The 27751-nt window shown below is 35.0% G+C and overlaps 4 protein-coding genes across 4 annotated transcripts; 3 read left to right on the plus strand and 1 right to left on the minus strand.

The window, feature by feature from the left end:
* The first annotated feature begins 9137 nt into the window (after positions 1-9137).
* On the plus strand, positions 9138-10509 carry LOC125479558 (oleosin H2-like). The gene has a single exon (XM_048589019.1). It carries the CDS (start codon positions 9610-9612, stop codon positions 10312-10314), a length of 705 nt encoding a protein of 234 aa, XP_048444976.1. The 5' UTR covers positions 9138-9609; the 3' UTR covers positions 10315-10509.
* Positions 10510-13678: 3169 nt separating this feature from the next.
* Positions 13679-16489, plus strand: LOC103953051 (lysM domain receptor-like kinase 3). The gene is given in 8 exon segments (XM_009364770.3): positions 13679-14336; positions 14544-14726; positions 14847-14974; positions 14976-15071; positions 15351-15706; positions 15833-15971; positions 16064-16162; positions 16261-16489. Coding segments are annotated over 8 exon segments (1827 nt in total). The 3' UTR covers positions 16429-16489.
* Positions 16490-17237: 748 nt separating this feature from the next.
* LOC125479729 (AP-1 complex subunit mu-2-like) lies at positions 17238-20663 on the plus strand. The gene is made up of 11 exons (XM_048589454.1): positions 17238-17692; positions 17863-18009; positions 18138-18200; positions 18297-18473; positions 18558-18661; positions 18987-19094; positions 19241-19337; positions 19522-19619; positions 19796-19937; positions 20048-20170; positions 20257-20663. Exons 1-11 carry the CDS (start codon positions 17564-17566, stop codon positions 20353-20355), a joined length of 1287 nt encoding a protein of 428 aa, XP_048445411.1. The 5' UTR covers positions 17238-17563; the 3' UTR covers positions 20356-20663.
* A 151-nt stretch (positions 20664-20814) lies between these two features.
* LOC125479730 (small nuclear ribonucleoprotein-associated protein B'-like) lies at positions 20815-23141 on the minus strand. The gene is made up of 2 exons (XM_048589455.1): positions 22284-23141; positions 20815-21034 (listed from the first exon to the last, which is right to left on the minus strand). Exon 1 carries the CDS (start codon positions 23139-23141, stop codon positions 22287-22289), a length of 855 nt encoding a protein of 284 aa, XP_048445412.1. The 3' UTR covers positions 20815-21034; positions 22284-22286.
* Between the last annotated feature and the right edge of the window lie 4610 nt (positions 23142-27751).

Consider the following 27751-nt stretch of genomic DNA (forward strand, 5'->3'; position numbering starts at 1 on the left):
TCCAATCTTCTTATCTCAATTCCACATACCCCATATTCAATAACTGTTTATACTTCATTAATGGATGAGTAATTGGCTAGTAGACTGGTACCAATATATCAAGTGCAGTACTTAATTAGCACATTAGAGAAAAAGTTGGGTAAAGGTTTTATCATTATCGCATGATGAGTGAGTGAAGGCTTTATCATTATCACATGACAAGTGAGTGACTTTGTGCAGTTAGAAACTAAAAAAAATTGAAGTTTCGTTGTAAAATCAATTGTTAATATAGGAAGTAGTTCAATATTTACAAGCACATACAATGTATCTTCTTGTATTGAAGTGGGGATTAATACTCCAACACGCCCCTCACGTTTGGGGAATTTTCAAGTCAAGCACATGGACAACATAAATTGGGTGACATGAAAAACTTGTGGCTATTGAACTTCACACGAAGAACAACATGCTTTGATATCATAAAGAAAGTTAAGGTTCCAACATAAACCAATTGACAATATGAAAAACAGCTCAATTAATTATAAGTATACTCAAGGTTCCTTCTTTCTTACCGTGGAGATTAATACCCTCAACATGAATAGTAAAGAGAGACATTGATTTGAATTTCCTTATATTAAGTGGTGATGGAGAGAAGTGAACCAGGTATTGGTCGGGTAGAGAGACATGTGGAGGCGTGGAGCAGCTGGTGGTGGCCTATGGATTGGTTGGGTGTGGTTAGCCAATTAGCCAATTCGGAATTTGAATTGGGAATGAGCTAATTAGGGAAAGTGAATTGGATGAAGTCTTGAGGTTTCGGGTAGGGGAAAGAGAATAGGCTCTCTATCTTTTGTGTGAATTTAAAAGGATGAGGCTCATGTGGCTTAATTAATAAGAAAACTAATTATTATTATTTTTTAAATGGCTTAACCAAAACAATGCATTGCTTGGCTCAAAACGACATTGTTTAAACTACACCATTTGAAAAAAGAAGTCTTTTTCTCTTTATGGTTTCATTTGCAGAACTTAAATGCAGCGGTCGCTGTCCTCTTCTCCTTGACCACTTGCAATTCATACTTGGATGGTCCTTGAAGGTTCTCACAGCCTGGGAGCTAAGTATGGCTTCCTAAAGTCGTTGTTTCCCCCTTTTTTTTAATTTTTTTTTATTTTTTATTTTTAAAGAAAACTAATGAAAAAGGTTAGAAAACTTTAAGTTTTAACGATAAAGATAAAATAAAGGGTAAAGTGAATAGTATCATGATTGACTTTTTAGTATAAAAATATGGTTTTTTGTTAAAGTGAACACTACTAGGAGCTTTTCATTAAAGTTACTTTTTTTTTATGGGATCTTTTAATATAGGTGCCTCAATTTTGAATTTTTTTAGATCAAATATCCATGTTTTTTAGTGATTTGATTAAACTTTTTTTTATCATAATTTTGGTGCTATAATATGCACATTATATCATAACAAATTTTCTATAATCTAGCCTTTTAATTACACTCTTCTCCATTTGAGATAATTGTTAAAAAAAAAAAAAAAAAAAAAAGGTTGGTTAGATTCAATTTATTTTCACAATAATGATACAATTTAGTAATAATTATGTATGATTCAAGATATTTTCTTTCCAAAATAGTTTAAACTATCTTTAAATCCCACAAAATCAAACGTACCGAAATAAGTTTTTCTTTTAGTACGTTAAGAGAAAATAGGATTGAGAATAGTATAAACGTACCAATGCACAATGTGTACAAATAAAAATAATGTACCAATATTAACAATATGTATCAAATCAAACTTATCAAAATTGTAAATCAATGTACCAATTAATGATTTTTGGAAATTCAAATGTACTTGCAGATAATATATACGTAATGTATTGTACCTAATAATAATTTGTCAACAACTATACTTAAAAAAAAAACAGCAAAAAAAATATAATTTCACAAAAAAATTGAAAAAATTACACGGAGCTTTTATGTTGATCACCAACTAATATCTCTACTAAATAAAGAAAAGTGCATCATGTAAATAAAATGATAAATTCAGAAATTATTTTAATTATAAAAAATATAATAATGACATGTAATTTAGCTTAAGATGGTTATTGGTCAAAACACTTTAATCAAATTTTAAAAAGATACATATGTTTAATTTAAATGATATAGAAAAATTGTACAAGATTCTAATTTTTTTTTTTATTTATTGGGTTTGGAGTTTTCGGGTACAATAAGTTCAGAATCCATAACCCATCAATCTTCTTCTCTGCAAAGACGTGGAAAAGAAGCAAGGAGCTAGTGAAACATGGCAGGGAGGTTTTATATTATTAGCTACAAGGGACAAAGAAGACAACACGACATGGGGCTCCTATTTTCTGCCCCCACCACAAATTCTGTATGTTCCTACCTTGATTCATTCAATTCATGAGTTTTGCCGAAGTAAGAAGGTACTGGCACAATGCTATATATGCTCAGCATATGTATCTTTTAACTTTAACTTAGGTTGTAACTTCTTTTTCACCTTAAGGACGGCATACACATAACTAATTAACTCTTGAATGTTTTGTGAATACATAAGTTATAGATTAAGGGGATAAGAACATTTATTTGATTATAGAGACCATGAACGACTACTCTTAGATAAGAAACTCTCAGTTTTTAATTGATAACGATGCTAAGATCATCAAAGGACGAGCAAAGCTGTTTAAATAGTCATAATAAACCCTAATTGGAAAACAAAAAAAAAAAGAGGAGAAATTTCAAGAATTCCAAAGTTAACAGAAAAATATAAAAGCTAATTTGACTTATTAAACGTAACTAAAACCCAAAAACTCATCTCATATCTTAACAACGCAACAAGTTGAAATTATCTCATCTTAACATTACAACGAGTTGGAATTCTCAACGTACTCTTTCAGAAAGATATCATTGGCTCGAACGAAAACCAAAAATTCAAAATATATACTATATATTCCCCCGCAAATCATTGTTAACATCAAAATTTGCCAGGTCAATATTGATTTCTAGAGTCATAAGAAAAAAATACTGTAACCTTATTTTGATCAACAGTTATTATACGGTCAAGATCCAGGGTTATCTATTTTTGACACACTTTGTAGTGCCCACTTCGTAATTTTTCAAGAATCCAAATCATCTTTATTTCAATGTATAATTCATAAACCATCTTTGCAAAAAAATTAGACAAATTCAAAACCAATAAGACATTCATTTGTAGTAAAGAAAATAGACAAATACGGTTCTGCAAAGAAACATTAAAATGACTATCATTTAATCTAACAATCATATGGTTTCAAATTTAAGTGATTTTTGATAGACATAATTTTTAAGAGAAGACCTTAAAGATAGATAGATTAGAACAGTGAATATATATAAAAATAGTGTATATGTGACTGCCATACACTAAAACAGTGAATGATATATCATATCCGTTGTCAACCCATCATCTTCTCATCTTCGTTGTCACTTCTCTATTCACAAAATGAGGATCATTTTTGCTAATCACCATTTAGTACGGTGTATGCTTATCATCTTATTTATCATCATTAGATAAGTTTGAATTTCAAGATTCGTGTAGTGAATAAGTACAAATTTCAAAATTCAAACGGTAATATATAAAGTGATAAACATACATCACACTACATAGTGATGAGTTAAAATGCACTCCACAAAATGTTCAATACTTATTTTCTTTTCTTCATTTTAATCAGAAAAGGCCATTAGTAAACTGCAATAAATAGACTCAGTAAAATGTCGTTGAGTCAATCTTCACTTTTGATATGAAGGAGTGGCCCATGCAGTTAATTACAAGCAATCCTGTTTTCCATGATCAGTGATCTGGGTTAGACGGTGTCCCTAACCATATGAGTACATGATGGAGAAGCTCAATTTTTCCCTATATTTATTGTAAAGGTATACCGGTGTTTTCCAGAGGCCGACGTGCATATTTGCATCCTATAAAAGAAAAAAGAAAAAAGTAATAAAAATAACTTGAAAACTTTGAATTTTAACAAATAAAGGGTAAAGTAAATAGTATCAAGTTTAACTTTTTAATCTAAAAATATGATTTTTTGTTACAGTAAATAGTACCAGTAAATTTTTCGTTAAATTTCTATAAAAAAATAGAAATTAAAAAAAAAAAAAAAAAAAAACCCCCACTCACACTCACACACACATCTATGCATGCTTTCCCTTTCTTTCACTTTTTCAGTAAAGCATTCGATCCAACAAATATAATTAATTCTATGGTCTTAACTAATTTTTCAAACTTATATCAGCAATCAACTGGTTGAACCTCACTTTTCTCTAAATTTTCCACTAATTAAGCAATTAATATGAAAAGCTACTGTCGACAGAACCCTATTCAATATTGCTTTTGAAAATGACGCAGCTAGCATATCTAACAGGGATGCAGAAAATCGTTTTAAAATTCCAAAAATGAAACAAAAAACCAAAAGGAGTAAAGAAATAAGAAGACGTGAGATCCAAATACAGTTAATACAATATCATATTCAATTGGTAATCATAAACATATTTAGCGCCGCGAGTGCATCATGACCTGAATCTAACAGGATATAAATTATCCCCTCAACAATCCGAAACTTATTTTTCTAGGTCTTCCATCAAAAATTATGTCTACAAAAAATCAACTAAATTTGAAATCAAATCAATGTTGGATTAAGGATTTAAGATTTCTTAAACTGAATAAAAATAAACTATTAACTGGTGTGTTGAAAAAACCATTTAGTGAGCTGTGAAAATATAGTGCAGGACGTTCTTTTTCCTTTCGTCCAGGTTAAAATTTCCAATAAAGTTTTTATCAAGGCCTATTGTTAATTAGCACCCTATCCTCATTAGTATTTGTACGTTTTCCTTCTTTGTCAATAAATATCGTACTTCAACTAAAAAAAAAAAAAAACTCATAAAATTGTAAAGAATTTGAAGAATATTAAACATGTAACTCATGTAAAGTTATTAACAAGTAATAAATAATATAATGACCAAGTGAGAAACGTACAAAACGATAACTCACATACATACTTGATATATAAATCAAGGTCCAGAAGAGACTTCACCCATTACCTTTCTAATTAGATTCAACACAATATTCATAAAAATGAAAACTTTAAACAATATCGTTATATTTATTAACAAGGGGTGTGTGAGGAGTAATTTGGGGTGTGTGGATAGCACATCCCTATTTTTATTATGCAATTCCTCAGTACTGTTCATGGAGAACATGAATATGACGACATTGTTCTAATAGTCAACCGTCTAGGTGGTGGAACAAAGTTGAAGGTTCACTGTAAAACGGAAGATGATGATCTTGGCCTTCAAATTCTGGAAGAAGGCCACGAAGTTCATTGGTGGTTCAGACGTAATTTCTTTGGGAATACACTAATTTACTGCTTTTTGCAATGGGAAAACTCACCCTGGTACACTTTTGATGCCTATTCATGGGTTGTAAGTGCATTCCATGCACAAGTGTATTCCATGGACAGTGATCGCAAATTGCGGTATCACCCAAATGGTGATTATAGCGAGAGGCCGGGGGAAGATAGTGCGGTCCCGTTGAAACCATATTACGGAAAATAAAAGAAAAATCTTCCGCTTTTCTTTCAATAATGATTGCAGTGATCTTGTAGTTGAATTGATTAAGAGAATGTTCACTTGCATCTAATGTTCTTAGTTGGAAACCCCCATTTCTCAATGTTGCTTTCTTGTGCATAATAAAAAAGGAATTTTAACGAAAAACTTCTGATACTGTTTACTTTAACGAAAAATCATATTTTTACACTAAAAATTTAATCTTGGTACTATTCACTTTACCCTTTATTTTATTATTTTCGTTAAAACTCAAAGTTTTCAAACACTTTTCATTAGTTTAATAAGTATATGAAATGGTCACTTAATAATACGGTCTAGTGGTATTATTCTTTACTTATAAGTGAAACGTCTTTGATTTGATTCTCACCAAAGACGAATTTGAATCACATTATTGCTAGTCTATTGTGAAGCTTGACGCACTTCTCACTCCCTTAATGTAAATAATATCATTTATTAAAAAAAATAAGTATATGAAATATAATAATTATATTCCTTTTCTAATCAATATTATTAAATCATATGTAATTATCTTAGTCGGACATATGATAAGTATGCACAATCTTCAAAGAGTAAGTCTTCGTTTGTTTGGTAGAAATTGAGATCAATTATGAGACGTAAAATAAAAAAATATTGTTTAACTACCATAGGTGGACATAAGAGCACTTCCAGTGTTGGAAGGTTCCCCAAGGTAACTGCCTATTAAATCCCCTCCAATGAATAGTAACAGCCTTTAACGAACAGTAATTATCTTTTGCATCTCCACCCCTAAACTGAAAAGCTATGGCAATAGGCAATAAAATATTAGTATTTTTATTTTATAAAATAATAATAAATAATTTTATTTGTAATTTCGGATAAGATTTTTAATTGGTCTCGTTGTGCCACTTATCATTAAATAAGAAATTACAACCCAAAGTATTTGAGAAAATATAAAATTGTGGTGTAAGATGGAAGATAATGATAAGATATTTATAGAAAAATTAAATCAATTTTTTTTAATTTTAAAAAAAAAAATCTGATTTTTTATTAATTTTTTACATTTTTTTATTAATTTTATAACGTGGCTGGCGTCAGCCTTACATAGCGCGCCTTCAGGCGCTCGAGCCTTGGATTCGTACCTCTCCTCTCCCACGAGCCCCCTTTAGCCCAATTACTCGCATGAGCTGGACCAAGGAAGATTGACGATTAGGTTAATTTGGTTCCCTGTCCATCGGGCTATACCCTTCATTGGACTTGCTCTAAGGTAAGGTATGCACAATCTTCAAATAGTAAGACTTTGTTTGTTTGGTAGAAATCGAGATTAGTTATGAGATGTAAAATGTAAAATGACACAAGGTCAACATGTTGGCCACCGTGTTTCTATTTATGCAACTAATAAAAAGTCAATTGACATGAAATATCAGAGTACCGTGTTTCTATTTATGCAACTAATAAAAAGTCAATTGACATGAAATATCAGAGTATTAAGGTGATTGGTATGCGAGAATGTTGAGTCCTACCCTAGGCTATAGAGAGCATACCTTACCCCCTAAGGGTAGAGCAAAGGGGTGTGCATGTGGCCAACAACCACTGAATAACGTATACACATCGATCAATCTTTACATTATTCCCTGCAATGCTGGTGGTTATTTTACATGAATATTATAAACCGAAAAGTGGTTCTTATTTCAGATTACAAATGATGGCAGCCATGACGGTGGCCGTCAATGCGATTATAAACAAATTAACACAAGATTGTGGGTTCGAGAAATTAATTTGCACTTTCTTTGGGTACATATTCTGTCTTTGAGTAATCATTTTATCAAGTCAAATTGTATATCTTATACCTAGATATTGCACAAGAATCCCAGCTGATATATCTTCATATCTTCATCAAGAATATAAGTATATATATTTCGTTGTTCCAAAGTATATAGCACATATCAAGTAGTGCTAAACCCTTTATAATTTTATTGTTAATTAAGGGGAATTAGGAATAATACTAGCTCTAGAGTTTAGTCGTAAGTTAAGTGTTCGTTTCGAATATCTATGCCCCCAATTTTGACTAGGGAAAAGAGATGATTTGTAATAAAAATTGCATCAATTTGATAATATTTAAACAACGTATAGACTTACATGCTTAATGGTAGATCACATGTGATTCATATTCATAATAATAATTAGTAGTCATTATATTCCCTATTTTTTTAAATAACATAATAATAATTTGAGTGGTACATGAATATATTTTCGATCTTAAGGAGAATAATATGATGCAGTTGTCATCAAAAGGAGAAAAATGTTTATTGACATAAAAGAAGAAAACGAGAACTACGCAAAGGTCAAGGCATCAATAGCAGACTTTGTACTCAGGGCCAATCAGCATCTGTTTATTGATTCTGCTTAAAACTTGGACAAGTATATTGCCAAACGCAGCCCACCATCGATATTGGACGGATGATTGTTGAAGAAGGATCCGACCCAAATGATCTTTTGTCCATTGTGCTACCTTCAGAACAAGGGAGCATAACCAATACATAGCGATGATCTATCAATTCATATTTCAATAGTTGGAGGAGAGATTAAAATCCCAAATTTGTGTGTTTCTGAAGTGTTTTCGGATTTGCACCCAATGCTATCAAACTTCACAAATCTAAACCCAATTTTATATGTTTCCACATCTTTTTTTTACTTAAAACAAATCAATCTCTTAGCAGTGTCTAAAATGAGATTTGGATATGAAAGAGAGAGATGAAGTGAAGGTATTGAGTTTTGAGAGATGAGAGAAGAACGACGCTAACAATGAACTTTTTTGTTTTTTGTTTTCATTCCAATTTGTGTTTTCGGTTTTAAAAATGGCTACTTTCAGACTGGTTAGAAAACAAGATCTATGACTAGTGTAATCTAGGCAGTTGCATGAATCCAACAACCAAGATTTCCCACTTCACAACTCAATATGTTATTTTGTTATATCAGATGTTTCAACTTATTTAACTATCCTAATGATAAAAAATCTCCAAACCCATCTTTTCACCCTGGTGACTAACAGACGAGACATATTTAATAGAATCTTTTATATGCTTGTTTGATTAAAGTAACTCTCGTATTAAGTAAGAAATTACAAAATAGAGTGAACTAAACATCAATGATATCCTGCGATATAATTGGTTTCCATACCTAAATGTTTCTCTATGATAAATAACTAACGTAGCACACATAAATCATCACCAACCATCAAGGCATGACTACGTCATAAATCATAATATATTAACATACGAGTATACTAGGCTTACCATTGTTAGAAATTAAGTAAAACCAAATGATGAAGATCATTGGATTTTTTTTTTTTTTAGATTAAACAATCATCAGTTATCAGACCATATTGTGATATCCTTTGCAATTTCACACCAAGCACAAAAGCATACAAGTTCCAAAACGTACCATCTGCACCAAATTCAAAACGCAATTTTACGCCGGCCATATTGAAGCCTTCCCACGTTCCAAATTATTTAGAAGACTTAAATTGTTTTCTCAACAAGAGCGTTCAAATGTAAATGCCTAATGTAGCAAATTAACATAATTATGTAGATAAAACTTGGATAAAATTAACTACTTAAATCATAAAACACGTCTCACAAAAATATAAAATTCATCATATATATTTTGATTACTCAATCACCTTCTAATCTTATTTAATTAAAAAAACTACTCCCCAAAAACTCACACTGCCATTTGCACCAAACCACATTATCCATCCTTCGAAGAAAGCAAATTAAAACACACAAACCAACAAAAGGTTGATGACATATCACTGAACACTCCAGCTCCTCTCTCACCATGCAAACCCTCACTCTCCACGCATCAAACAAGTGTCCCTCACTCCCTCCAGGTGTCCCCTCCACCGATGTCTTTCTCTTCCTTTAAACCCAAACCCTCCTCCTCATCTTCTTCTCACTCTCATTTCTCGACCTCCACCGATCAAGCCAAACCCAGAAAAACCCAGCCAACCCTAGCTCTCTTAATATCTCATATCAATGGCTGAGGCCCACTACCGCTGGCAGCAACCACAACACCAAGGGTACCAAACCAACATCCAGTTCGACAATCCAAAACACCAAGGTTACCAAACTCAGTACCAGTATGACCAACAACAACAACAAAACGGCTCCTCGGCTTCGAATATACTGGCAATTGCCACCCTCGTTCCGGTAGGGGGCACTCTGCTCTTCCTTTCAGGGCTCACTCTGGCCGGGACCATCATTGGTCTGGCGATGACTACTCCGCTTTTTGTTATCTTCAGCCCGGTTTTGGTCCCTGCCGCTTTAGTCATATTCCTGTCTGTGACGGGGATTTTGACTTCGGGGGTTTTTGGTGTCACAGCCCTCTCGTCTTTCTCTTGGCTCGTCCGTTACTTGAGCCGATCTCGGCTGCCCCAGACCATGGGCCAGAAAGTGCAGGAGACCACGGGGTATTTGGGCCAGAAGATGCAGGAGACGGCAGGATATTTGGGACAGAAGGTGCAGGAGACTGGAGACTTTGTGGGCCATAAGATGCAGGAGACTGGAGGTCAAGTGGGCCAGATGACCAAAGAAGCGGGCCAGACTATCCAGGAATATGAAAGGACCCAGGAAGGTGGTAGGGATCAAATAACCAAAGAAGGTGGCCGAGGTAAAGAAAGCGGCCGGGGCCAAGAAGGCGGCCGGGGCCGTGAAGGAGTAAATGTTACTGTCAAGAGTTGAAGTTGAAGAGTGGATCATGGATATATATATATTATTGTACATGGGCGTCAATGGCTAGTGGCTCTTTCTATGTTGTTTGTGTGTTTAGCTTTCTGGTTTCTGCTTTCTGTATTACCATATGTATGTAACGTTTGACAGTTGTAGTTTCGTGGATGTGCAATGTAATAAATGGCTGTGCTATTTTTCAGTGCCTGGTTCTTTTGTACTGGTTGAAGTTTGACTTTCCAGTTCTTCCTTATCACATACTAAATTTTTGAGTTTTAAACTTTGATGCAAGGAATTTTAGGCTTGTAGCTCAAATCATGTTTGGTGATGTTTATATTATTCCAAGGCTTCCTTTACGGATTAGAAAGGATTAGATAATTTTAGGGATTGGCGACTTACCCACTCAGTGACTTTACCCACTCAGTGACTTTACTGGACGTTCCAAAAATGGGTACTGGTGAATTGAATTCAAGGGTTACAAAATGCAACGAAAGCCCTTCTGGCTTAAAACAATTTTCGAACACCATAACATGCACTTTGTTTTAACCGGTCTTGAACCCGTAACAAAGTGTGTAGCAAACTGCAAGTAAATGCAACCCAACCGCGTCACGAAATGTCTAGCATTATATGTAAAATAGAAAATTATATATTAATCCTTAAATAAGATAAGTTTAGAAAAAAAAAAGTCTTTTACAAGATTAAAAAATGACTTCAGTCCCTATATTTTATTTATATGCAGTCAATGTCTTTTCTAGTATTTTATAAGAGAAAATATTTTGGTAGAGATTTTTCATATATATTTATGTTTTTGCATCACTAATTTATTACAATATATTTAGGTATGTACATTTCAGTATATTAGTTCAGTATAATATGTTTAGGTATGCACTTTTGGTACATTTGTGTTTTTGTATATATTCTTATGTGCCACTAACACATTATAATATATGTCTTTACATACAAACATTTTACTACACTAGTTTAGTAAAATATTATGGTGCGGACGTTCAGGTATAATAATTGGAGGAAGTTAAACAAAACTAATGAATTAAAATGTGTATAATAATAAATTTAAAATTTAATGTGGAGGCATTAAAAAAAAATTCAATAACAAAAGGTTTTTTTAGCCAAAATGATCATTGAGATTTGCATAATACATCACTTTGGTCTCTGTGATTGAAAATCAATAGAAATGGTCCCTGAGAGGTTGAGATTGTTCACCATCCATTATTTTGGTCGTTCCGTTAAAAACTCCATTAAGTGTCCCAAAGCTATTGGTCGAAAATTTAGGCAATTTTCAAAACTTCGTAAGTCAATCGTTTCTTAACCAAATTTGACCCATAATAAATGAAAATGAACGTAGGAAAGTGTAGAACAAGATTATACCTATTTGGAAGCCCAATGGTTGCCGGAGATGGCCAGAAAATAGCCTGAAATGTGACTGGTCCGCGGGAAAACTGGAAAACTCGTCGGAGACTGCGTAAACTTTAAACGTTCATAACTTCTTCAATACTCAATGAAATCGAGTGATTCAATAACAAAAATCATACTTCTCGACGAGATGAAGAGAATGGTACTTTCAAGACCAAGACAGCCACTTTCGAGCCGTTTTTCTGCCAAACCATGGTTATTTAGCTGTCGAGAAATGTACCATTATCTTCGTCTCGTCAAGAAGTATGATTTTTGTTTTTGAATCACTCGATTTCATTGAGTATTGAAGAAGTTATAAACGTTTAAAGTTTATCCAGTTTCCGGCAAGTTTTTCAGTTTTTCCGCAGACCAGTCATCTTTCAGGCTATTTTCCGGCCATCTTCGGCAACCATTGGGCTTCCAAATGGTATAATCTTGTTCTACAATTTCCTATCTTCATTTTGATATATTATAGATCAAATTTGGTTAAGAAACGATTGAGTTACGAAGCTTTGAAAATTGCTCAAACTTCCGGCCAAGAGCTCTGGGACACTTAACGGAGTTTTTAATGAAATGACCAAAATAATAGATGGTAGACAATCTCATGGATCATTTCTATTGATTTTCAATTCCAAGGACCAAAGTGACGTGTTATGCAAATCTCAGAGATCATTTTAACCAAAAGGCCTTAACAAAATTACATATGAACTTGAATTAACCACACACTAAATAACTAAAATTAATATGTAATCTAACACTGAATTTTTATTGAACTTTAATTTTCTTCAAGGATTAAGTTCAAAAACCTCTATAAAAAACAGTGACATATATGATGTGTCCAGCAACACAACAGATGCAGCTTGAATCTTCATCGCCAGCGAATGCAAAGACATAACAACCTTTGTCAATTTAAGAAGTAAACCCTAATATTAACGAAGGAAGAAAATGACTCACGCATGATCCGCCGACAAACTTCCATATAAACCCGGCCAGTTACATTCCTTTCAGACGGATTAAACAAAGCACAAAGAATAATGATCCCTTAACCTTCCTTTTTTAATCCCTTATTATCCCAAAATCTGTGTTAAGACTTTCTTAATCTTTAACTAATTGCATATTTGACATATAAGAATATTTTGTGAATAAGATTTTGCTCCGAGTACTTATCCAACAGACACCAAGATATTGCCAATCCACAGACTGCAGCCCATCAAGCTTGTTAAATTTACAATTAAAATATTTAATGGTATTTTATTACCTAATATCTTTGGTCCCTTTTGGTTGGATGAGACACAACATTTGGTTTTTTTTTTTTTTTTTCCCATTAATATCTAAATGATTAAAACTTTAATAATTCAAGTCATTTTTGTGTCCGGTGAAAATTGATGAGAATATAGAATTGGTTTGTGGTGGTCGGATTGCCTTTTAAAAGTGAGTAATGATAATTATACTAATATATTATATCACATTTGTAAACAATGTGATGTAATAAACAGTTAATTAACACTTAAATAATAATTTAATCAACAATCACGTCATATTTTTCACAAAAATATAGTTTAAATAAATGATCTCCTTAGCGTTACAAAAAAAAGTTTGCCACATACATGTTGTAGTGCTACGTGGTGGTGTTCTCGTGTAAAGAGCTGAATACTTCATGTAAAGAAATTCAAACATTGCTATTTTTTATCCTTTATGGTGTTATTAATTTTTACTACATTTATTAAACAACGAGAGGAGAAATTTGAATTTAAGTGTAAAAAAAACATCATGTTCTAACGAACTTGAATAAGCTCAAATCCACTTAATATCTCATTTTAAAATTGACCTCCTCATTCATGATAAGTGCATTTTATAATTGTTATGATATTTTTATAAATTTTATAAAATGACAAAGCATGTATAGCCAAAACCAGAAGCTATTCTTACCCACCTCATCAAAGCCAAGGATCATTATTTCACCATGGAAATGGCTCCCTTAAACCAGAAGTTCCATTTTTTCTCAATTCTCTTCACCATTTTCTTCTATACCAATGTTCTCTCAGACAACACTATTGGAGTGCACCCTTTTCCTTGCTCCACTTCTCACCACACCCAGACCTGCAATTCCTCTCTATACCACATCTCAAAAGGCCACCAAATAGAAGAAATAGCCACTTTTTACTCAGTCAACCCATCCAACATCAAGCCAATTGTTCATGACGACCAACACCCAAAAGACTATCTTGTTTCTGTGCCTTGCACTTGTAAGGACATCAAGGGCACCCAAGTTTACCTCTATGATACAAATTACCTAGTTAAAGAAGGAGACACTGTTGGAAATGTGGTGAGTGAGTTTTACAGTGGGCAGGCAGTGAAAATTGGGGAAGAGGAGCAGCAATTTACTGTGGGAAACATGACTACTTTTCACCTTGTTTGTGGGTGTGTAGAGAAAAAATCACAGGAGGTTGTGACATACACAGTTCAAGATCATGACACGTTATCAGATATTGAAAATCTTCTATCTGCATATGAGAGTGAGATTCAGAAATTGAACAAAAACTTCACTAAGTCCCCTAATTTTATAGATGTTGGATGGGTTTTGTTTGTGCCAATGGAGCTCAATGGACTTCGAGCCCAACAGCAAGGTAGTGCCTTTTTTTTGCTTCAAAATCGTAACAGAATTGTTGCTGACATGCCAAAATAGTCATACTACACTCTTTGCTCTCTGATATTTTATCACTGTGAGAAGTGCGGGATGACTATTTTGAAGTGTTAATAAAAGCTTCTTGTCACAAATGCTTATTTTCTTTAAGTAAAGTACGATAAATGACATATTTTCTTGATCGAACCAGGGAAGAGACTCAGTTTGGCTACAATTATAGGGATAGTGTCAGCTGTTGGGTTTCTTTTGGTGGTCACATTCACCATATTTCTTCTCATAAGATATAGAAAAGGTAAGAACACAGAAGAAGATGTGAACTCAAATGCCAAAAAGGTTTCACTAAAGCAACAGTTTTTCAAAAGGCGAATGGAAGGTAAGACAAAAAATCTCAACTCCATATCGAAAAACCATTTTAATGGGTTCACTTATATATCAATTTCTAGATTAATACATTAACATACGAAATGTGACACACTATTTGTTCTTGCTACAGAAACTTTTGAGAATGAAAGGCCAGTTATATATACGATGGAGGAAATCGAACAGGCTACGAATAACTTTGATGACACCAGGAAGATTGGACAGGGCGGATATGGCAGCGTTTATTTCGGTGTATTAGGAGAACTAGGAGGTAGCAGTTAAGAAGATGAGATCTAGCAGATCAAAGGAGTTCTTTGCTGAGCTCAAGGTTTTATGCAAGATCCATCATAACAATGTGGTAAGAAGAAGAAAAAAGAATGTAAAAGATTTTGGTCCATTAATTTGGGACTGCTTCCATGTGAAGCACTTTTAGAAAGAATAAGAAAATGATTATGAGCGGAAGTGCCTCCTAGGTTCTTCTCCAAAAAGAACTTCTAACTTGGAAGCACTTTAAAGTTTTCCTGCCAAACATAGTTAGAAACGCTTTTGATTGTCAACATTCCCAAATAGACCCCTTGTTTTCTTAGTAAAAAGTTTTATAAAGAAAAAATTAAGTGAACAATTTTTTTCTTCTTAGGTGGAGCTGCTGGGATATGCTAGCGGAAGTGAGCATCTGTGCTTGGTATATGAGTTTGTTCGGAATGGATCCCTCAATGATCATCTTCATGATCCATTGCTGAAAGGAAACCAGCCTCTTTCCTGGACAGCAAGAGCACAAATAGCACTGGATACTGCACGAGGGATCGAGTACATTCATGATCACACGAAGACGCGCTATGTTCATCGTGACATAAAAACCAGCAACATTCTACTTGATCAAGGACTCAGAGCAAAGGTAGCAGATTTTGGCCTAGCAAGGTTGGTAGAACGGTCGAACGAAGAAGATATCATAGCAACACGTGTGGTTGGAACGCCTGGTTACATTCCTCCTGAGTAAGTAAACTATGATACAGGAATTCACGCTTTAATTAAGATTGCTTACTTGCTTGTCAAGGAAAAAAAATCGTCAGTTAGTGGTAGTTAAGCTTATGAACTTACCCTAATGCGCTACTTTTCAAGATCTGTGCGTGAGCTACAAATGACATCAAAAACTGATGTTTATGCATTCGGGGTGGTGGTAGCGGAGCTAATAACCGGTCAACGAGCAATTTTTTGTGACAACAGAGAACCGAAAAGAATGAAGTCACTCATCTCAGTTGTAAGTCAGCTTCTTAAATTCTTAATTAAACATTAATTACGTGCTCCAAGTGACTCAAAATTAACAACATATTGCTTCTGTTTTTTATGCAGATATATGCAATTTTCAAAGAAGAAGATCCAGAAGCTGCTTTGGAAGCTCAAATAGACGGTAACATGAAGGGAAGTTACCCTATGGAAGAAGTCTACAAGGTTTGTGCAACTGAAAAACGAAAGCTAAAAACTTATAACGAAATAGTTATCAAACGGACTCTTAGGTTTACGATATGTACTTATTGGATATGGCGCAGATGGCGAAAATAGCATGGGGGTGTGCGAGTGAAGATCCAGTAAATAGACCGGAGATGAAAGACATTGTGCAAACACTCTCCCAAATATTGATGTCCTCCGTAGAATGGGAAGCATCACTTGGAGGGAAGAGCGAGGTCTTCAGTGGCTTACTCATGAGTGGCAGATAAAACTTGAGGATATGTTAAAAAGTCTTTCAATTATGCAAGCAAGCACAAAGAACGATTGTGGCTTAGTCTAGTTGGTCAGGGCAGTGTGCTCGCTCTAATTTACATTTTTGTTCTTATTTTTATAATTAGAGTATTTTAGAATGTAGCATTGTAAAAAAAAAACAAGCACATCAAATTTTGTTAAAGAATGACTTTTTTTTAATCAATTTTAGAGATAGAGTGGCTTGTACCGGTTGATTGATTTATTTTTTTTAGCAGTACGAGGGAAACTTCCACCCAATAAAATGCTAGCCGCACCTCTAGTTTAACAAAAATATAATACTTGTCTCATTCACTCGAAAGTAGTCGGTATTACTTACTTGTCAATCACAATTTGACATGTATGAAAAAAAAAATATTTTCATTTTTAATGTATAATTTTTGCATAAGTGCCGAAACAATGATTTTGTTCGAAGGAAAAACAACTTGTTCTAAAGAATTAGAAAAAACTAAACCAAGTCCACTAAACAACAAACATCATGGTGTTTGCCTCTTATGTCAAAAACAAAAAGTACGCAGAATTTCCCCGTAAGTTTGTAACTCAAATGGTTAAAAACATTTATCTAGCATCCAGAATCATGCCTCCATTATCGAATATCGTTTGTAGCCAAAAAAAAATAAAAAAATACACAATTTTTTCATAAACCCACCATTGGAGCCCATAGAAATTGCTAAATTGGGCAAAGGAGAAACCAACTTTTATGGGCTTTTTCCTTGTATGGACTTTTAGAAGACTGAAATCTCAAATATGAAAAGAATGACCGGTGGCAACCCATTATTTGACAACACTGCAACACAATTTGCAATTTGCTTCCACCCAGCAAATTAGCCAAACCAATTCGCGTTTCAATCCATTGAATTTCATCACCAACAGCTCAAATTTGCCTGACATTTATAGTAATTAATTAATTAATTACTTACAGCATTCAAGCTTCAAATTTATACACCCATTTGATTGCCTTAATATGTAAAGTATTATATGGCATAGTGCCGCGGAAATCAGAAGCAGAGAATCAGAGAGGTTGTTTTGTTTGTTTGATCTTTGGGGGTTGTATTGATAACCGGGTCGGATTCAAATCTCTCGATCTTCAATCCGATGGCCGGCGCCGCCTCGGCGCTTTTTCTGCTCGACATCAAGGGACGAGTTTTGATTTGGCGCGACTACCGTGGCGATGTCTCTGCTGCTCAGGCCGAACGCTTCTTCACCAAGTTCATCGAAAAAGAGGTAAAAATCTTATATTTATATATATATATGTATGTATATACACATATATGTTCAGCTGCAATTGCAATTGGGTTGCCATCAATTTCTCAATTGGAATAAAAAGTTTCATACTTTAGCAAAAAAATAGCTGAATGGATTGCGTTTACTGGAAAATTTGTATTTTTTTTCAGGGCGATCCGCAATCCCAAGATCCAGTGGTGTACGACAATGGAGTCACCTATATGTTCATACAACACAACAATATCTACTTGATGATTGCATCGAGGCAGAACTGCAATGCTGCTAGCTTGCTGCTGTTTCTGCACCGCGTAATTGATGTATGCATTCTTTGAACTCTTTTGCTAGATTTTTTAGTTGTATTTGGTGTAATGCCGTTGCCATCGTCATCGATTATTGCCCGCTTGGAGGTTTTCATGTGTATCGATATGTTTGTTTGTGTTTTCAGGTTTTTAAGCATTATTTTGAAGAGCTAGAAGAGGAATCGCTAAGAGACAACTTTGTCGTAGTGGTAATTAACTTGTAAGGTGTTTTATAGGTAGAATTATGGATATAATCTTGATGGCAGTACGCTGAATTGCTAAATAATGCCCTTGTGTGTTGACAGTACGAGTTACTTGATGAAATTATGGACTTTGGTTTCCCGCAATTCACTGAAGCGAAGATTCTTAGTGAATTTATCAAGACCGATGCTTACAGGATGGAGGTGACACAACGTCCTCCCATGGCCGTTACAAATGCAGTGTCTTGGCGCAGTGAAGGGATACAGTACAAGAAGAACGAAGTACGTTGATCCTTTTTTCATGTTTATCATTGATTAATTAAATCCCGACTGTAGAGTCATGAAACTCTGTTCGTATTTTATCAGGTCTTTTTGGATGTGGTGGAAAGTGTCAACATACTTGTCAACAGCATCGGACAAATAATACGGTCAGATGTCGTTGGGGCCCTAAAGATGAGAACATATTTGAGGTGCATAACTTCTTTTCTTCTTGAATTTAGTATTAAGGCACAAACTGTAGGAAGTAGCAACTGCATTTGCTATAAAGCCACTAACCCGCCGAATTAAAATGTGTTCTGGCCAACCCTTTGATTAACGGTTTGGATTTTGAGAAGGAAACTCCAGCATGTTCATTTGAGATAAGGCTCACAATGTTAACATGAGCCTGGAAAATGAGTACTTATTGAGAGTATCCTAAAAATATGTAGATATGTATGGATTTCGTCCTTGGATGTTGTGATGTTTACTAACTTCATGTTCGACACTGACTGGTTAAACTTGCTTCATTTGTTGTAGTGGTATGCCCGAGTGTAAGCTTGGACTAAATGATAGAGTGCTGCTAGAAGCGCAAGGTCAAACATCGAAAGGAAAATCCATTGATCTGGATGACATTAAGTTCCATCAGTATGTTGCCTTAATACAAGCTAATTCATATATCTGTTGCTTCACAAGTTTCTTTTTCCATATTATGCTACAACTCTTATAATGTTACTGCTGCTCGAAATGCTTATAATATTTTGTATTTACTTTATTTTTTCCGACCCATTTAGGTGTGTGCGTTTGTCTCGATTTGAGAATGACCGGACTATATCGTTCATTCCCCCTGATGGAGCATTTGATCTGATGACATACAGACTCAGTACTCAGGTACCTTTTTTTTTTGCTATTAATTTCCTTATTTCCGCCATGTCTATAAAGCCTTGTTAAGGTTTTGGTAACTAAGGGAGCATAAATTAGTCAATTGGTGGAGCTCCAACCCCTATTGACATGTGCGTTTACGTTTGCTCAAAATATAAAGCAGAAAAGACCACTTGTCCTTCAATGATTTCAGGTGAAGCCTCTTATCTGGGTGGAAGCACAAGTTGAAAATCATTCTAGAAGTCGTATCGAATTCACTGTAAAAGCAAGGAGCCAGTATAAGGAGCGCAGGTAAAAGAATTGCTGCTCTAACATTTATTTATGTTGAATCCATTATATAGAATACCAAGGCTCCGAGTTACAATTTTTTACAGCATAGTGAAAACTCAACATTTTTACACATTACGAGTTTATTCTTGAGTGCCATTATCCGAATTCTGACTGTAAGCTATGGTTACATTGTACAGCACGGCTACAAATGTCGAAATTGAGTTGCCTGTGCCCGCTGATGCTACAAACCCTAATGTCCGGACATCAATAGGATCTGCTAAATATGCTCCTGAAAGAGATGCTTTGGTCTGGAAAATCAAGTCTTTTCCTGGTAATAAGGTAACAATTCGTCTAAAGCTTCATATTATTTCTCCTCCCCTAAATATATATTGATTGCAGAAACCTTCGCAAAGATAATTTTGACCTTTTTTGGGTATTAAATTACTTAGGAATACATGTTGAGATCTGAGTTTACGCTTCCTAGTATAACCGCTGAAGAAGCGGTTCCTGAAAGAAGAGCTCCTATTCGGGTGAAGTTTGAGATACCGTATTTTACTGTCTCCGGAATTCAGGTGCGTTATAAACTTCGTTATTTCCTCGAAAGGTTGCTTGCTGTTATAGGTTCAAACTGATGCTATATGGCATGTGGATTTTGTAGGTCCGATACCTAAAAATCATTGAGAAAAGTGGGTACCAGGCTCTTCCATGGGTGAGATACATAACAATGGCTGGCGAATACGAACTGAGACTAATGTAAATGCATACGTATCTTGCTGCTTTCGATCGCGTAAATAGTTTACATTCGTGCGGAGAGTTTTCTTTCGATACTTTCGCTGTTACCAGTAGAGTCTCGTCTCCGGTGATCTTTCTTCCAAAGGACACCCTACAAGTTTCTTCAATCAATTTTTGTGTTTTGTCTATCTTTTTTGTTATAACCAATTGGAGATTTTGTTTCAGACCCACAAAGTAAATTGTACGTCGTGGCGAATAGTTGTGTTTTTGACTCGGTAATTTTATTGTTGCCATGCTTGAAATATAGCGAATGATAAATGCTTTCGAAATATACATGAAAACGAGAAACAAATACAAGTCGCATGGTGTACCATTTCACGTGTTATATTCTGAGTGGAATAGTCGCACACCACGAAGCCGTGTTTTAGATACACCAGAAAATTCCAAATTGCTCCATGAGAGAGAGAGAGAGAGAGAGAGCATGTCAACATTAATTGGCAAACCGAATTGATAGAATTGTAAAAATAGTCAGAAAGATTGTACAAAATTACAAATATTTTTTAGGTGAGTACTTAGGCTAGATATCATAGAACTGCAAAGCTAAAGGATGAGGAAGATCCGCACAGGCTCAAACCTATTACAAAAGACTGAAAGAGTATGCAAGGCAGCAGCATTACAAAACCTCAAACCCACGCCTAATAAACCTGCAAGCAAAAGAACAATGAACAAAGAGATCGAGTCAACTTCCAAGCAAGAAGAAAATGGACGATCGATCCAACGAAAAAAATAATGTAGTTTTCATAGATGATAGTGGTAACAGTAGCAATTCTTTAAACAGATACTAGAACTAAATATATAATCTTACAAAACCATAATTGTAATGGTATTACAAATTACACAATCATGCTTCTTTACTTCAACCAGTTTCTCCAACTGACTGAGAAATTGTTTGGAAAAATTGTCAAGCTACAACAAGTACAACGTCCTAACTTCAACTCCAATGTAAAAATAAAGATTCACAAGAATTTTGTAAAGGATACGAAGTTGTGTTGGATGGGCTTTGACTCTTGAACAATGACATATTGGGGGTTAATAAGGACCGGGATATTTGTATCATGGTTTACTTTTGTTTGTTGGGGTGTTTCACCAAGATTGTGGACATTCTTACCGCAATTAGAGGGACCCATTGTATAGCAAGGTAATCTATATTAGACACAACATCCAATGGCTATTCTATTTTCTACTCACTTAAAAGTTAAGACGAACAAGCCCAAGACTAAGAAACAGATGTACTTACTGGTTGTACAAACATGGTGAGTAAAATTAGCAAGTAGACTTTGTAGGAGCGACAACTAGAGGGAGAGTAAAATAACATCCCAAGACTACTACACACTGATATTAGACAATGACAAAATTTCTCGCAACTGCAATTGGTCCAATATCATGCGATCATGCCCCATTTCTATAGACTATAAATATGATATATCCTTTATATATGTTTGGTTGTGGACTTTTGAGTATTCAGACTATAACAGTGATACAGGATGCAAGACCGAGTCCCAGATGAGTTATGTGTGGCAGAATATAACATTATACACATCATAACAATACATTATGTCATTCACGCGAAGAATAGGCTCAGATACGTTAGATTTGGTGTTATAGAGGGAGAAAGAAATCTCCTTCAACAATCAACATAGATTTCGACAGCAGAATCAAAACAAGAATGTCAAGTCTTGGTAGTTCTCAATGGTCCCTCTCATAGCAACGTCGTACAGGCTCAATTCAATAACAGAAAGGCATGAACTTTAAAGACTACCAATGATACACATTGCATATACCAAACAAACAACACCGTAACAGGAAGAGATAAAATATACGAGCATTGAGAAAAAGATGCCAAATCCAACAGTTCAAAACTGAATCAAAACAAATGAAGTGAGGAAATAATACCAATCACTGTTGCTGCTGATTTTGCTGCTGGTTCTGAGGGTTGGGTGGAGGCGGCATTCCAGGACGAGGCGGTCCAAACATATGCATTGCACCACCAGGCGGAGGAGGCATTCCAGGACGGGGCGGGGGAGCTTGCATTCCAGGGCGAGGTGGAGGCGGTGGACCCCTCATCATCTGCCCAGGCGGCGGAGGACCCATCGGCCTCTGCCCAAACTGCATCTGGGGCGGGCCAGGGAATTGCTGAGGTGGACCCCCACCAGGAGGCCTAGAAAACTGCGGAGGTGGAACACCAGGCGGTGGACCACGACTCATCGGAGGTTGCCCGGGATATCCAGGCATCTGTCCAGGTGGACGAATCACCGGAGCAGACGGGTAGGACATAGGAGGCGCGGAGAGGTTCGGAACTGGCGGGCGTGAAATCTGGGGTTGCATCATGCCAGGGGCCGGTCCACCAACGCCGCGAACCGGGCCAGAGAGACCAGGCTGGGCCTGGGCCAGCGGAGCAGTGGGGATACCTCGTCCGGCGGCCCGGCCCAAACCGGGACCAGCCAAAGCAGCGGCGTTGGCTGCCTTAGCACGAGACTCTTCCTGAGGAGGTGGGCCCTCGACAGTCATGGAGACGACCTCTTCGCCGCGGAGGAGGACGAGGCCTAGTGTCCGGCGGTCGTCGCGCTCCTCGTTGATCTTCTTGCCTTTCAGTGGAGGCAACTTGCGGAACTCCTCGCAGTCGCCGAGGACGAGGTTCATGTGGCGATCGAAGGCCATGAACTTGCCGACGAGCTGCCTGCCGTCTTGGATCGTCACTCGCATCCGGTAGTTGATGAATTGCAGCATCTTAGAGCTCTTCGACATCGACATTGTGGCGGCGGATGGTGGCCTCTGCCGTCCTCCGCGCTCAGGGCTTCTCGAGGTTTTGGAGACGGAGAGGAAGAAGAGAGGATTTGAAAACCCTAGGGTTTTGGATTTGACCGAAAATCGATTTCAAATTCAAGTTAATTGTGCAGTTGGTTGGCCCACGAGAAGGATTTGGGCTTACAACCGACCCAGGATTTGGGCCTCCAACCTCCAATTAAATCTCGAATTGCATTGTTGGTTTGAGGACAAACTTGCAATTTAGGGTATAACTTATGGACCATTGTCATGATTAATCCATTTACCTCGAATTTCATAGGGTCAAGTACATTACTTTAGCCAACTTGACTTAATTCAGATTTACTTAAACAATCTTTATCTGAAAGATTGAATCACGTGAAGTGACACAAAAATGAATGTATTGTCATTATCGGCTTGGATTTATCACCATTTTTTAATTTTATAACCGATGTATGCATGTGTAACTTTTTCTGTCATTTCACGTGAAACCGGTGAACGTTTTGTCTGTGACTAAACCAACTTTATTACAAACATCAGTTTTATCGCCCAACTTCGCTATAAATACCTCCCAAACCCCCAACTTAACATATTAAGTAAATCATATATCGCTTGCTTTCATCATGGTTACCAATTCTTTAGAATTTGAGAGCCAGTTTCCAAGTTTTAGAGGGAGGAGAAAATGGGAGGAGAAGAAAATGATAGGGAAAATGAAACATGAGAGACAATTGAGCTTAGTCAAAAGCACTTATTCCATTGTAGAAATGGGTGGCATGGGAGAAACGACGCTCGAGAGTTGCCCCTTGTGACGTCGAGCATAAAAGGGTTTGACGTCCTCTGAACCAGCCACGGAATGTCCATTTACTCGTTGAATTTTTTTTATTTTTTTTTAGTACATCGATATTTTTACATTAAGAGAATGAGAATTTCGGCTAAGCCACATAATAGGTAGCCTAATTTGGTATCAAATTCTTCATCTACGAGATTCGAATCTAAGACCTCTTACTTCCAAATAAAGAGAAATATCATCAGATCGTAGTACTGAATGACATTTACTCGTCGATTAGTCGTTCTTATTTTTACTTTAGGCTTTTTTTCCATTTAAGAGTATTTTGTTTTTTACCTTTGGCTCTCTATATACTGGTGTTAGGTGGCTGGTTCAGTTTCCTTACGGCCATGACGTTTTGTGAGCTCTTCCATTACTGTCATGGCCCCTTTACAGAGGTTAGAGTGAGCAAATCCCGTTATTCCCCAACGGACTTGCAGGCGTAAGTTCGAGGGACAACTCACTCTCTTTCCCAGAAAGCCGGATGAGTACCAAGATGATCATTGTCATGAACCATTTCTGAGATCAGAAAAATGGAGCCTCTGGAAGCGTACGAAAAAGACTGTCGAGTTCCATCGCTGTAAATCATTATATATATTTTTTTGTCATTGCGAAAATGTAAAAACAAAGAACACACATTACAAAGAGTTTATCAAAAATCATTGTCAATCGATTTATTTGTTATTGTATAAGAGAAACGAGATTGGATTGCAGAAATCAAATAAAAACAGGAGACAAGATAAAACAGGAGTAAGTAACAGAAGAAAATGTATGAATATCAACTTTCCTTAGTTTAAATATAATTTTTTTTAAAAGGTTTTTTTTTTTCGAACAACTTTTATTTAGAAGATTCAATCACGTGAAGTGACATAAAATAATGTGTATGATCAGTTGTCATAATCCATTTTGATTATACAATACTCGAATTTTGTAAATGCTATATGCATGTGTGATCCCTTCGGTCATCTCACAAGCAATTGTTAATGCTTCTTTTGTTGAAAAACCAACTTTATTATCAACATCATGTAAATTGGCAAAAAAATTTAATCTGTGTGTCATAAAATGTTTCGGTTAACTTTTACTCATCTTTTATGTTCACGTGAAATAAGTGAATGATATTTAAATTTTGTAGTTGTTATATGCATTTATCACATTCTTTGTCATTTCACGTGAAACTGTTAACGCTTTTTTTGTCATCAAACCAACTTTAATATTCACATCAAGTAACGGATAAGAAAATTAATACGTATGTCATAAATTTTTTTGGTTACCTTTTACTTTATGAAACTATTGTTTGACTTCTCAATATGTTCACATGAAACAAGTGAATGAAATTTAAATTTTGTAACTGTTATATGTCTGTGTAACTCCCTCAGTCATTTCACGTGAAACTGCTGACACTTCTTTTGTCACCAAATTAGCTTTATTATCTACATCACGTGAATTGACAAGAAAATTAATATATGTGTCATAAACTATTTCAATTAGCTTTTACTTTTTTAAACTATTGCCTGACTTCTTAGTATGTTCATGTGTGATGTCGTGCCGGACAAAAATTAGGTTATTTTACATGAAATAAAATTAAAAGAAGGAAGCAACGAGAAATCAAGAAGTGATTGAAGAATCGGTAGTTCATGTGTTAATAGGTTATTTGTTGTTGCCATATACTGAAAATAGATGTTTTAGACTTTTCATGTTGTCAGGATTAACACAACTGTAGTTTGATGCGTCTGTTTTTGACCCATAATATATGGATTCAAAGAGAACAATGAGATCTATAAGAATTGTTGTACAACATGCCCAGCCGGAATTTGAGGTCGTTTACTATATTGTATTCGAATTTTAATATTTTAGGATTTTTTATATTTATTTTGTTAATTTATTTCATTTCATATTTAGATACTTAGGGTAGGGATAAGAGCATTATAAATAGGTCATCTTGGCCTTAGGTTTGTAATATATTCGACTATTATTCAGTAAACCTGAGTTTCTTTCTATTTTCCTAGTGGACTCTAGAGCTTGCTAGTTGTTTTCTAGCGAAGGATTATCGTTCGATTTTTCTTGATATATTCTGTTGTGTCAACGTGAAACGAGTTAATAATATTTAAATTTTGTAATTGTTATATGTATGTGTGAACTCCTTTGTCATTTTATGTGAAAGTATGCATGTGTAACATCCTATGTCGTTTTACGTGAAATTGTTGAATGCTTTGTCTGTGGCTAAATCAATTTTATTATTAATATCACGTGAACTGACAAAAATAATAGTTCACGTGAAATGACATGACAAGTAATACACATGTCATAAGCTATATTTAATTAGGGCTTAATTTTAGTAACTGTTACTATAGCGTCTCTGCAATTTCACGTGAAACCAGTGAATTATTTGTCTGTAATTGAACAAATTTGATTCCATCGTTGATTTGGTACCCAACTTTAATCTCTCATTGGACTTATTGTCAAGCTTTTACCATGTTAGTAGTTTATTGACCTATGTATTTTTTCTCTCTTTTTGAAATATGATCTTTTATTTGAAATTCTACATTTTTTTATTAAGATGCCATTAGATTATTTCTGTACAAACTGTTCGTACATAATTTTGTTTTTTTTTTAATTTAAATTTTTTGTAAATACATGCATTTTATATTCACTAAAATTAGATTAAAACTTTGTCTTTAGTTGACCAAATTTAAATATCTCATCAGTTATATGGCTTAACATTAATTTTCTCAAAATTAAATATGAAAATTGTTATTGGCATTCTAAACATCTCATTTTACACTTCTAACTTTTTATAATTAGAAAGATAAATACACTTGTAATAAGTGTAGAATAAGATTTTTTGAGTTCTAATAACAGTTTCCTTAAATATTTATGCTATAAGGTATTATCTAGAATATTTAGTCACATGAAATTATATCAAAAAATTGTTTCAATTAATATTTAATTTTTAACTCTTAACGTGCGCTCTTTATTTTGTGGTAACAGATGAACAATTTGTCTAAACATGTTAGAGAACAATTCAGAAACAAAAAATAACAAAAATACATAACTTGAAATACTTATACTTTATTACTAAAATATACTTGCAATACATAATGAAATAACAAAATAAATACAGAAATTAAAATGATACTAACTTGATTGAATCAAAGGTAGAGGCTAGCGCAATAGCTATGTCCTTCGAACGATATTTTCATCCCACTTTTGTGCTTGTGATTCTACAACGTATGCTCGACCAGGATATAACTATCTAATTCTACAACCCGCACTGGATTATAGAATTCTAGCGAATTTTTTTGTGTGTTTACTCTCTGGAAATTTTGTACGGAAGGAAAAGATGAAGAAAATATGATTTTACTTGGAAACTGTGATTGCAGATATATAGGTTGTTTTACACCTTTCAAATATATGTTCAACGTATTTGAAAATACACAACTCTTTCTAAGAACTGTGTCTCTTGATCAAAACATTTTTTTTAATTAATAAATAAATAAATAACTTAATCCAAAAATAAAATTAATGAATATGATTAATTTTAACTTCCAAGGCCCAAGGCCCTTGTCTTGATTAATTAATATTAATAGTGTTAGGCTATATTATACAAACCTAATCCCACAATCATAAGGCCCAAGCCTTCAATCTATTTCCAAATTGTCCAAATCCTAACTACTAGTATAAATGACTACACCTATATAAAGGCCATTGACAATTCAATGTTTCCCGATGTGGGACAATAGGAGTCTCAAAACTCCTACAAAACATGCGTTAT

This window comes from the organism of the source record quoted next, unplaced genomic scaffold, assembly GCF_019419815.1.
Source record: "Pyrus x bretschneideri cultivar Hongxiangsu unplaced genomic scaffold, Pyrus_bretschneideri_v1 Contig3, whole genome shotgun sequence".
NCBI classification, from domain to species: domain Eukaryota; kingdom Viridiplantae; phylum Streptophyta; class Magnoliopsida; order Rosales; family Rosaceae; genus Pyrus; species Pyrus x bretschneideri.

Bases quoted from the DNA above. Each gene is read 5' to 3' on its own strand.
- LOC125479730 (XM_048589455.1), bottom strand. From the start codon at position 23,141: ATGTCGATGTCGAAGAGCTCTAAGATGCTGCAATTCATCAACTACCGG.
- LOC125479729 (XM_048589454.1), top strand. From the start codon at position 17,564: ATGGCCGGCGCCGCCTCGGCGCTTTTTCTGCTCGACATCAAGGGACGA. The intron at 17,693-17,862 runs GTAAAAATCTTA...ATTTTTTTTCAG, and splicing joins CCAAGTTCATCGAAAAAGAG to GGCGATCCGCAATCCCAAGA. The intron at 20,171-20,256 runs GTGCGTTATAAA...TGGATTTTGTAG, and splicing joins TTACTGTCTCCGGAATTCAG to GTCCGATACCTAAAAATCAT.
- LOC125479558 (XM_048589019.1), top strand. From the start codon at position 9,610: ATGGCTGAGGCCCACTACCGCTGGCAGCAACCACAACACCAAGGGTAC.